This window comes from Notolepis coatsorum, assembly GCF_963971535.1.
Source record: "Notolepis coatsorum genome assembly, chromosome: 9".
In the NCBI taxonomy this organism is placed as follows: Eukaryota; Metazoa; Chordata; class Actinopteri; order Aulopiformes; family Paralepididae; genus Notolepis; species Notolepis coatsorum.
The window spans coordinates 112,945,977-112,958,885 of record NC_140173.1 but is presented as its reverse complement, the minus strand read 5'-3'; the positions used below and the strand labels follow the sequence as shown (position 1 = coordinate 112,958,885).

General features: G+C 41.5%; 1 protein-coding gene across 5 annotated transcripts in view; it reads right to left on the bottom strand.

Annotated features, from left to right (window-relative positions):
• birc6 (baculoviral IAP repeat containing 6) overlaps positions 1-12,909 on the bottom strand; it is a 384,970-nt gene that overhangs the window by 292,971 nt on the left and 79,090 nt on the right. For all 5 annotated transcript variants that reach the window (XM_084322229.1, XM_084322232.1, XM_084322231.1 and 2 more), the window contains exons 11-12: positions 11,801-11,950; positions 118-343 (exon numbers count right to left, since the gene is read on the bottom strand). In XM_084322229.1, coding sequence (XP_084178355.1) covers positions 118-343; positions 11,801-11,950 — 376 coding nt within the window. The remainder of the gene's footprint in view (positions 1-117; positions 344-11,800; positions 11,951-12,909) is intronic.

Below are 12,909 nucleotides of genomic sequence, written 5' to 3'. Positions count from 1 at the left end.
TCAGAAGACTAGTGCTACCTCATTTCATTGGTTCTCCATCAGAAGACTAGTGCTACCTCATTGGTTCTCCATCAGAAGACTAGCAATACCTCATTGGTTCCCCATCAGAAGTGTTACCTGTCACTCTGCAGCTTCCAGGTGCGGGTGTGCTGGGCTGCGTCACCATGGTGTTGCTGGTGGAGGTGTTGAGGGTGGCGTCGCTGCTGCTGCTCCTGCTGAACCTCCACCCAGCACGGCGGCACCGTGGCGGAGAAGCGCGGGGTCAGTGTCTCGAAGCGGGTCAGCTCCACCAGTGATGTCAGGCTCTCCGCGCTCAGTCCTTGGTCCACCAGCAGGTCCACTCCTGTTACGAGGAAACAGAGTGTGAGATGGTGGCTTTCATTTACGTATGGAGGATGAGTGGGCTAAGTAAGGAGGCGACCATACTGCTATGTTGCATTTGTTCATTCTTAGTGTCCGTTTGTTACGCAGGGCTGATGAGAAGTCTTTTCTCCACCATATTTGTGTTGATTTTGACGGTGATAAAAGTTCAGATAGGCTGACCGTTTTGAAAAAGACGGTGTATGACCCTCTGTTTGGCCAATCGCTATGAGGACACATTACGTTAGCACTGCACTCACAATTACGTTCAGTCCCATTTAAACAAATGAACAGAAACACTCTTCGTAGTTTTCTTTTTCTTTATTTTTTTATGGTTTTGCTACAACCTTGGCAATTCTCCAAGGATTCTGTGTGTTTAGATAATAATAATAATAAAAAGGGCTTCAGAGGGGCGGCTAGGTGGTGTAGTGGGCAAGGCACTCGCCACCAGTGTGGAGACGCTAGGATTCGCGTGTTCGAATCCAGCTCTCCACATTGTTTTCAGTTTAGCTGGTTGTCCGCAGTAATACACATTGGCCGTATTACGGGGAGGGAAAACTGAAGGGTGGGGATCGAACGTTGTGAACAAGCGACTCCTACAAGTCGGTTGGTGCGCCTGCGCAGTAGAATCAGGAAGTGTCGGGGGCAGCGTGAGCCTCCCACGCGTTACTCCTCGACACAGAGATCGAGCTGCGCAGGTGAAAAGATGCGGCTGCTGTTACCTCAAGTACCGGAGGGGACTTGTGCTATGTATGACTTAGTCCACATTGCAGCCGGCTTGTGGGAGGCAAGAAACAGCGTTCGTGACAGGGGAGGGTTGAATTGGATGATACGAAATTGGGATGGGAGAAAATATAGAAAAATGGGAGAAAAAGTGGATAAAAAAATAAATAAAAAAGGCTTCAGAGTTTCCAGCATAGGGGATTCCCAGTCCAGCGTAAAGTGGCTTTAGAGTTGATGAAGTCGATCTGATGACTTCATACCAAAAGAAAAAAGTGTGAAATCAATTTTGGCCTTTCCATGGTCTGGGAAATACCGAGTGAATCACGACCAAACAAGTTACAAGAGAACTGGAAAATACATTTTCTGGGTATACACTTTCTCAGTACACACGCATGTACTTTTGCCCTATAACCCATGGAATTGCTACAAGATATGTGTTAAAAAGGGGAATGTCACCCATTCTAACTGACTAAGTTCTAAGTATTCACATAATTATGTAAATTATGTAAGTATTTGTGAATTGTGATCTGTGCCGATCTCTCTTAAAGCAGGGTGAACCCCTCCCATCAGTGATGTGGAACTGAGACTTACAGTTATAGCCATTAGGACGGTCTACCATACTACCGCAATGTCGACAGGGTTAATTTTGAGGTTGATTGCTGTTCTGTTATATGGCACCAGGAGGCGCAAAGTCTCGAAATATTCTGAAAGCCTGCTTTGTGTGCAACTCGTGAAACATTAACACTTTGATCGCCATGGTTAAATTCATAATTTACCATCCCTAGCCAGCTCTATTTGTCTATGGAGAAGTTCCCCTTCTTTGCAGGGCTATAACTTTTTAAATTGTATTGCTAAATTGACATTATTATGGCCCATTCAATGTCCTATATCTATTGTTCAGGGTGTAGCAACGTTATACTTTTTCATTCACATATTCATACTAAAATACGGTCTAAAGTATAAGTATGTTTTTATCGTTTTCTGCAGCTTTCTCCAGAACTTGATTTATAGCCCTAAATGCATTATATTGATGATCAAATACAGTTTGATAGCGATCGGTGCCAGATAAAAAATGTCAACTGCATGTAGTTCTAGAAGTTACTACGTATGATCTGATGTTGACCGGATGGGCGGGGGGTCGTTTATAATTCCGTGGGCAATATCGTTATATCATTCATCTAGTGTGGGTGATATGATCATTAGAGCAGTTAGTATAGAGGACATTAGAAAATAACGCTGAGACTGGCGGTTGGTGTTCTGATAGAGGAATTGGGTCTAGTGGATATTTGGAGGGTTATGAACCCACAAGAAAGAGACTACACGTTTTACTCTCACCCGCATTCCTCATACTCTAGAATAGATTATTTCCTGATCTCTAGCGCACTGGTAGAACAGGTAGCAGGTACTGGGATAGGGAACATTGTAATATCTGACCATGTTCCGGTTGATTTAGTGATCACATCCATGGAGGAAGGGCAACGATCTCGGAGATGGCGATTCAATAACCTGATGTTAAATGATGAAGGATCGTGTGCGTACATTAGAACTATATTTAAGGAATTTTGGGAACTTAATGAAGGGTCAATAGATGATAGTGGCATAATATGGGACACATGTAAAGCTTACATGAGAGGACGACTCATACAATACGGTGCGATACTAAAAAGGGCAGAGAAACAAAAAATGTCAGCGTTAGATGAGGAAATTAAAATACTCTCGAAACAGCAGTCAGAGACCAGACCCAGAAACGTGGAGAAACCTAAGCAAATCCAAATACGAATTGAACAACATATATCAAAAGAAGGCTGAATATGCGTTATTTAGGACCAACCAAAGATATTATGAACAAGGGGAGAGAGCGGGTAAAATACTAGCGAATCGGGTTAAACAAATGCAAAATCAAAATATTATATCCTCGATTCGTAATAAAGATGACAAGATTATTACAGACAAAAAGGAAATTAATAATGTTTTCAAGTGCTTCTACCAGGACTTGTATACCCCACAGAAGGCGGTGGATCAGCTAAAAATGGACGCGTTCTTCGACAAAATCAAATTGCCGTCGTTATCGAAACAACAAGTAAAATCAATGGAGGGGGGGGTCTCGATAGAAGAAATACACGCGGCAATCAACAGCCTTAAATTGGGTAAAGCACCAGGAGACGACGGGTTTACTCCCGATTTCTACAAACAATTCAGTGATATAATCGCTCCGAGACTATTAAAAGTATATGAGGATTCATTGTTAAAGGGGGGCTTGCCCACTAGCTTGAGATCGGCCACTATTACGTTACTACAGAAAAAGGGCAAAGACCCTCAATGCTGTGGAAGCTATAGACCTATATCCCTGAGCAATTTGGAAGAAAAAGTATTGGCAAAGATACTTGCGAATAGAATAGAAGATGTACTACCAACTTTGGTGCATTCAGATCAAGTGGGCTTTGTGAAGGGGAGAAACTCAGCTGATAATATCCGCAGACTCCTACACATAATGTGGAAGGTCAGGAATGATACAGAACCTACAGTGGCCTTCTCATTGGATGCCGAAAAGGCCTTTGATAAGGTGGAATTTGCATTCTTATTTCACACGCTAGAGCGCTTCGGGTTCGGACCATCGTTTACTGGGTGGGTAAAACTGTTATACACAAATCCGATGGCATCAGTATTGACCAACGGGATCGTATCCTCGCCCTTTAACCTAGGGCGGGGGACGAGGCAAGGTTCTCCGCTTTCTCCCCAAATGTTTGCGCTCTTCCTCGAACCACTTGCTATCGCACTAAGGACTAATCAGGACATCAAAGGGGTAATAGCGGGGCAGGTAGAACATAAATTATTTTTGTATGCGGACGATATCTTATTGGTATCCAGCAATCCCCGAACAGCAGCTGGGGTCATTGGAACCATTATCGAGTCCTTCTCCGAAATATCTGGGTACACAATCAACTGGAGCAAGTCAGAAGCAATGCCTCTCTCTAAGTGTTGTCCCCCTGATATCAGAAGGGGATGGCAATACAGATGGATGCCGTCAGGGTTGATATACCTAGGAATAAAGCTGATCCCAGGTCTGAAAGAGTTGATGCAAGCCAATATTGCCCCTATAATCGAACACATTAGTGCTCTGACCCAGAATTGGGCCAAGATGAATATGTCCCTCCTGGGGAAGATAAACTTAGTAAAAATGATATTGGCTCCCAAATTAAATTATATCCTATATATGCTGCCGCTGACTCTCCCGACCCAGTTACTCAAACAGTATGACAAAGTCATTAATGTATATCTGTGGGGGGGCAAAAGGCCGCTATTTGGATGGGCCAAAATGTATGCAGCAAAGGAAAATGGCGGCTTATCCCTGCCTAAACTAGATTGGTATCACTATGCATTCTCGCTCTCCCAGCTCTCCAAACTGAATCACTCGTCTGAGGAGGCACCTGCTTGGGTCAGGATGGAGGAGGAAATTATATATCCCTCATCTCTGGAATCCTTCCTGACACAATCAGACAGACCTATACCTTTTAAAAACCCTTTAATGGCATTTATCAGGGAAACTTGGAATCAATCGCACAGAATGACTGGTGATAGCCCATATTTAACTACGAGAGCCTCTATATGGTATAATAAGAAACTAAAGATTGGTAAGAAATCAGTCATATGGGACGATTGGATTAAAAGGGGGATACATGTACTAGGTGATATAGCCGGGGAAGATGGGGTTTTGCCTTTTGAGGATATTAAAGAGGATTTTGATATAGATAATAAAAACTTTTATAAATTCCTACAGATTAGACATTGTATATCGTCATCAATAGGAGGACCAAAGTGTGGCCCAATTACTGCAATTCAAGAAATATTCTATAAAGGATGGCGTAGGAAAGGCGGTGCGTCAAGATTTTATGATGTTATAAGAGAATACAATGCACCCAAATTGGCGGGTCTGAGATTGAGCTGGGAGAACGATGTACGTGAGGATATTACTGAGGAAATGTGGGAGAAACTGGTGTCCAAATGGAGTAAATTCTCTAGGGAGGCGCGATCACAACATATTTTTTACAAAGTGTTGAACAGAAGCTATTGGACGCCTAGTAAACTGGCCAGACTGAAATTAAGGGACAGTGACATAGAAGGAGACAGGCACTTTACTGCACATGCTGTACGAATGTGAGAAGGTCCGGAAAATGTGGGATCAAATTGTGATATTCCTAAGTAAGGTTCTGAATGTGAAGATAAATAACGCCCCAATGGCATGTGTTTTGGGTATAGTACCGAAAGGGATTAAACTGCCTAAATACCGGGGAATGTGGTATAGAATGGCCATGATATCAGGATGTAGAATTGCATTACGACATTGGAAATCACCTGTTGATATTACTTTTAAAGAATGGATGGAACTAATGTTCCGGACAGCATCATATGAAAGGGTGACGTATAGAGTCGCAGGGAGAGAGGATATTTTCGCTGAGGTATGGGACAGTTTTCTACACCTGACTGAACGGTCTGGGGACAAATGATTAAGGTGGGATTACAATGTTATCAAGGATGAATATGAAAAAGGGGATCTGATCTGATGGTACTTGTGCTTTATAATGTATTGTGTATGTATGTACATGTATTTTATGTCCGGATGGTGTATCTATGGAACGGTCACTGTCTCTATCACACTCACATGTGCGCAGATATAGCCGCATACAAGTATCTAGGATACACATATTCATATGTGTACATAATAGGTTTACACACACTCATATACACAAGGATAAGGTATACACGTCAGGGGCACACATACATGCACATACTCACTTATAGGAAATAGGCATATACACACCTACATATACACATAGTTGAAGTATAGGCTTTCACTGACACATATGGGGGATACACATGTACATAGGAGACACACACATACGTAGCTGAGACGCACATATATATACACATCTGAGATATACACTCACATAGGGGGCAGAGGCACACATGGATACGAGACACACACAAGAGATCATGGTATGTACAGTCACATACCAGGAAGATGCACACACACACATATGAGGCATGTACACATGCTTACGTGATACACGTACCCACATACATGTGTTGGAGACATGCGTGCATGCATGTTATCATGCACAACTGCATGTGTCTGGGGCGCTTTCTCTCACATGCAATATGGAGAAGGGTGGCATCCCGATAGAGGATGCAGCACATACCTGCTCGAAGGTAGTTCGGTCTACATGCAAAGTATATATATCAGGGATGTATACGCATAATATGTTTCTTTTTTCGTAAGTCTTTTTTTATTTTCCATGTCAGTTGTTAATGTATTTGTATGAGTCCTTTACATGTTTTGTATGTTCTTACAAAAAAGAAAAAGGCAAATCCTGGAAATTGCATATAATGATGTGGAAAGAGATGTTGTGAATATTGGAGAGATTTGTGCAAAAAATATAAAAAAAAAAAAAATAAAATAAAAAAACGCTGAAACTCACCGTAGCTTCCTCGCGCCGTTGGCAGATGAGCGTGGAACAGAATTTTTTCTATTATGGGATGGAGAAATACCCGATCCATTTCCAGGTTGTATAATAGTATATACGTCCAAATCATGTTGTTTATCGAGTTATTGGCAACGGATCGCTATGTATTGTGTCGAGCTCGAGTCCCGGGACCTATAGCGAGTGATCGGACCGAATTGAAATGAGCACCAGCTTCTACATCCTGTTTCTCCCCTGGGCGATCCCCCGATCGGCCACCAGATGGCGCTCTTGAACCGTTAGAGAGTTGAGTGGAGCTCAGCAGTATATCTCAGGTCCCCGGGGGAGAAATATGATTTCGTTACGGCGTCTTCGGCAGAATGAGCATGGCGGGGAAAGACGAGTTTCGGCGTCTCCGGCTATTAAAGTGTTAATAAACACATTGATTTGTTTGTGTTATGAGTTTTAGTAAAACCATGGATTGTTTGTCTCTGTACTTTTATGAGCAAACGAAATTCATTAAAATTCGTTATAATAATTATTTGAAACAGAGGATGTCTGTAGAATCCACGCGTGCGCAATCACGAATGATTTCTTCCAAATTAAGCCGTTAGAAACACAGGCGTTTTAAATTATGGCTATGTGTCTAATCTGCCCGTCGCTTATCAAAGAATCATTTTCCAGTCAGTGTTGTCAAGGCAGATTGGTTTTTTATCACTTCATTTCCGTTTGAGAGCATTTTGAAAAGCGCCCGTTTTCAGGTGAAAAACAGCCCATTCTGTGATAATCGCCTTTTACTGGAATATTCCAGAACGTTGATATTTGTCGGCCTATTTATGAATCGTTTTCAAATAAACGCTAGATGATCAATAGTATACGTGCACGCACGCAGGTTCGAGGCGCGCGCTGATAATAGCTGTTTTCATTTCCTCATGGATTTTACAGTGAAACCGATAGAGCACATATCACAAAAAAGCTTATATCTCCTCGAAAACGAGTCTGATTATCCTAACACTGATAACATAGATTCCTTACCCGACATCAGATGGTATCCAAATGGTATATTCCAATTCCTGGTGATCACCATTCGAAAAAATCGATAAGTGTATAAATCTAACGTGTATACAGTAGAACTCATGATCAGCGGGGCTCAGAGGATCCAGAATGAACTCTGGTAACCCCGGCTGCATCAGTGGACTGGAATCTTTTTTTTCCCCCATCCATTTTCATTGAGTCCATTCCAAAAGGGTGATTTACCATTTGGGAGACGATAGGGGGCGCTTTTTTCACATCTGATCGCCGGCGGCCCTTGGGTAGGCTAGGGTAGGCTTGCGTGATGCAATATGATTTCAGATCGCTAAAAAAAGAAAAATAATAATAATTCCGAGAAATCTCGTGAGTGGCTTTCAACGTAACTATCGTAAACACGAGTTTGCCGTGAGTGGCTCTCAAAGTGTTAATAAACTATCGATTTATATGGAATTCGTTAAACTTATCCTTTGTATATGTCGTTATTATTATTAATTTCTCCTAAATTAACATTCCGATGGCCCGTCTGCGGGCAGTCAGCCCGTGCACGTCGCAACACATTTAACAGCCTTATGTCAGCGCCGCGCTGTTTGCTTTTTTTATTTAATTTTTTACAGGGCTTTTGAGGTGATGAAATCACTGCGCCCAGGCAGCAGTGGTTCGGCAAAAGAAAATTCTGAGTATATATCTGCTTAAAAAACGAAAATGTCAAAAAATTCAAGAATGTACGTGGTTAATACACAGGTCACAACATGTTTACAGGAAAGTTTTGGAGTTGTATTTGCCGTGTATTTCATGACTGTTGGGAACTAGGCTACACTGGCACACCTAATTCCAGTGAATGACGCTAAGCTAACTATGGATGTCCCGATCCGATCGCGTCATCGGAGATCGGGGCCGATCGCGTGATTTTCAGAAGATCGGAATCGTGTTTTTTTTTTTTACTTTTTTTTTACTTTTTTTTTTAAACTTGTTCATAGTCTAGAATTATTCTGCACTAGGGCTGCAACTAATCTGTCGATAATTTTTTCGATTAGTCGACTAATCGAAAAACAATTATATATATTAAAAGAATATATATATATATTATAATTTCTCTTTTTTTTGCACTACCTATCTTTGTGAAAGTGGCTTCTCAGCTCTGGTCCAGCTGAAGACAGAGCAGAGGAACAGATTGAACATTGAGCATGACCTCAAGAGTTGCTTTGAGACTCTTGTCAGGACCAAACAACATCCCCAGTTATCCCATTAGTTCCCCCAAACTTACTGTCGGTCTGTTATGTTAAGCTAAGAAGTCTTCAGCTGGCTGGACCAGAGCTGAGAAGCCACTTTCACAAAGATAAGTAGTGCAAAAAAAATAAAAAATAAATAAAAAAATTATAATAATATATATATATATTTTTTTTTTAATGACTAATCGACGCAACAATTTCTCGTCGACATCGTCGATTATGTCGACTAAAGGCCCTCCCATAGTCGAGCAGACTGTACACAGAGCAGACTCCGCGGAGGTCCGCGTGGACTCTTTGAGCTTCTGATCTCAGCGGACGTCCGCGCGTCAGAAAATAGGAGCTTCGCACTTTGCACTCTGCTGTGGGTCTGCTTTGACTCCCTTTGAGTCCGTGCGGACCTCCGCGGAGTTGCTCTGTGTACAGTCTGCTCGACTATGGGAGGGCCTTAATCGTTGCAGCCCTATTCTGCACTAAGCCAATTTTATATTTTATTATTTATGACTGAATGTAACTGAACTTGTGAAGCTAGTCAAGCTACCTCTGTTACTGCACTACCTTTGTTATTGCACTATTCTGCACATCATTTGTTTTACTTTACATGGTTATTTTGTGGTGCACCACTGATGCTATATATCCATGTTGGTAATGGATAGTTGGATAATGTTAAATAAAAAAACAACCTTAAGGGTCAACTCGATTGCATTTTTTTCTTAATGCATTGCCGAAAGATCGGATCGGGAAAAATTATTATCGGCAGATACTCAAAATCGCATGATCGGGATCAGATCGGGAGCAAAAAAATGTGATCGGGACATCCCTAAAGCTAACGTGCGGCTGTTCCCTAAGCCTAATGCATGCACAGAGAAGAAAAGGGTATGTATCTGCTTGTCTAACTCCAGGGTAGATGGCAAATAAGCAAATTTCCCAAAAAGTTGGTGTGTTCCTTTAACATTTTAAGCATTTTATGACGAAATTCGTTAGATTGGACATTTGAAAACAGTCTTGATCTGCGAGGACATCCGCGCTGTGTATTCAATCGGAGAACATGGCACGTTTTTTTCTCTCCCCTCCACCTAGAGAAAAGTAACCTGGTGTTACCCGAGCGCCCCTACTGGTTGATACCGTTAATAAGGCAACCACCGGAAACCACTCGGCAGTGCAGACCGTCCTAAGGGATACATCTGTAAGATCTGGGGCTGCTCCATGAATGGGACTCTCACTTTGAAAGGGAACAACATGTTTGCGTGAGCTCTTTTTAATTCTGGTTCAGAGTCAGACAGTCTAGCAATTCTAGCATGTACACCTTATTTGGGTGTAAGAGCTCACGCAAACAAATTTTTAGTGATGCACGATATATCGGTCCGATATCAAGATAGGGCAGATAAATTATATTTTTTCTTTTTACATGTTTTGGCCTTAAATAGTTTCAAAATATCAGTCTTTTCTGAAAATAAGTTACCGGTACAAAGGTAAAATAAAATAAGCGTTTTGGAAAATAGCTCTTTATTTGATTATCATAAAAACGTGTTTTCTATACAGAGATATCGACATCGGTAAATATCGGTATCGACCAGAACAGCAATATTAATATCGGTTATCGGTATCGGCCACAATTTTCACATCGGTGCATCACTAACAAGCGCCAATGGCATGTAGATTTACTCTTTGGCTGGTAAATTACGGAGGCTACTACTGGCGTGTAAAAGAATTGGGAGCCAACTTTCTGAATTTTCATAAAAAAAAATCACTTCTGTTGTCAGCAGTCGCTTCTACACGTGACATGTGTCGACGCACGCGTGTGTGTGTCCATGTCCGTTCGTAGCATGAGATGCGCGCACCGCTTACTTCATTTAACGTTCGTTACCCCGTTTCCATGAAGTGTTTAAATAGCAGCAATCTTGTTGAAAATGTAACGTTACTAAAATGCTCCGAGCATAGTCTCTCTCTCTCTCCCTCTCTAATAAAAATCGAAACTGTTACTAACTGTAATACAAACAGTTCAGTTTGTCAGGTACATGCAACACAGATTACAGTGTTTACATCTGTCTGCTTGAGAAAATACCATGTTCTGCATTTGCAATAAAAATGATTGAAGTGAGATGAACAGTTATTTTTAAATGTGTGATCTAAAGATAAACAAAGGGTTTTAAAAGTGTTATATTTATCTTCTCTTTAGTACCAGAGAGAAGCTGAGGAGAATCAACCAGCAACAAAAGCTAAATTTGTTTTATAAAAAAAAATATATATATATATATATATATTTTTTTTGTATCGAAATGGTATCGAAGCATCGATACTTTTCAAGGTATCGTATCGAAGTAGAAATTCCAGTATCGTGACAACACTACTGGCTGGTAGTTTTTTTAAATCTACCAGCCACCTTGGCTGGTAGGCCAAAACGTTTATTTTGTTCCCTGCTTACATGAGTGGCATTCCATTTTAAGGATGTAGTGCAACTAATAAACAAAGATGAAGCTGAAGTACAGATATATTCGAAGACAAGAGAAGGAGATATTATTTTGGGGGAAAGGAAGTTGTACAGATGTGATGTGTGAAGCTTGGTTATGGTTCAAATCTTTGGCATCCATATAATTTACGATGCAGACGTAGGGCTTATGCGTTTATGGTTTTTTTTGTGGGTCACACGTTATTCCTACATTCTCTAGAGTCTAACCGTTCTTCCCCTCCTTCAGCGATCACGTGATATCTATGGTGTCCGTGTTGGGCTCGGTTTAGAGTCTCAACGTGGAGCTGTCCCCCTTGCTAGGGCAGCCACTGATTACAGAATTCCATTTCAAATCACAAGGTTCCATTTGATTTAAATTAAATTAGATTCGATACTGATTCAATTAGGTTTAATGGCGCTGGTTTCAAGAGGCCAGCACCTGCCATTGTTGTCAAAAGATGTCATTTTTAGCAGTAGTTCAACAGAGACATATGCAGGACGAGAGTCTCAGTAGAAATGTATCGTTTTAAATTTTTGGTCCTTGGCCTTACCTGTGATCCCTGGGCTGGAAGGGTTAGAGGAGGGCTTGATCCCCTCCAGCAGTTGCTCAGCCCCTTTACAAAGGGGGCCGTCGACGAATATGTCGCCTTCATCCATATCGTCACAAACACCTCCAATTTGAAGGAAATGAAGTTCTCCACCTTCAGGGGAGGAAGGAAAAATGGCAACAATATGATGAAAAACGTGTCAAGAGTAATATAGAGACAACCGTTAAAAGTAAGGCTGTCAAAGTTAATGCGATATTAACGCACCATTCTATTAACGCCACTATTTTTTTTAACTCACGATTAACATTAAAAAAATATATATATATTTCTTTTTTGCTAGACTTCACTCAGGTGTATTATTGATACTCTCATTGATACTATGTTTGTTTCTGATTCAAAGTGTGTGCGTGTGCGTGTGTGTGAGAGATAGAGAGTGAGAGAGGGGGGGTGAGAGAGATGAGGAAGGGGCAAGAGAGAAAGAGAGCTGGGAGAGTGTGTGTGTGAGATAGAGGCTGACATGCGAGTGGATTTTGACTCCCGCTCCTTCCCACTCCCACATAAATAATCCCATCCCATCCCAATCCCAAGTGAGAGTTTCGAAAAAAATCCCACTCCCTCCCAATCCCGTCCCAATCCCGAGCCAAATTTTTATAGAATCCCACTCCCATCCCACTCCCGTTTACCAATCCTGCTCCGTTTTTCTTCCTCAGTATAAAATATGCAGTACATGGGTCACATCATGTCTGTAGGGCTGTACGTTAACTTTTTTTGCACAGCACTGGTGCTACAGAGGTTGATAGTTTTGTAGCACAGGCCAAAAGTATAAAACGTGATATATTATTAACAGTCACAAATGTGCCTATTGTATTTGTGTTATTTAGTTGCAGTGCCATGTTTGGCTGTCATTTTCATGCTGACAAGTTGACGTCACACAGCCTGACACGTTACGTGTAAGGAATTATGGGATTTGGTGTTGGATGTATGGACTCTACTAGGGGTGGGAATCACCAGTTTCATCACGATACGATACGATATCGATTATTTGGACAACGATACGATATTTGCCGATATCACAAAGTCTGCCACGATACAATACAATTTGCCACGTTTTG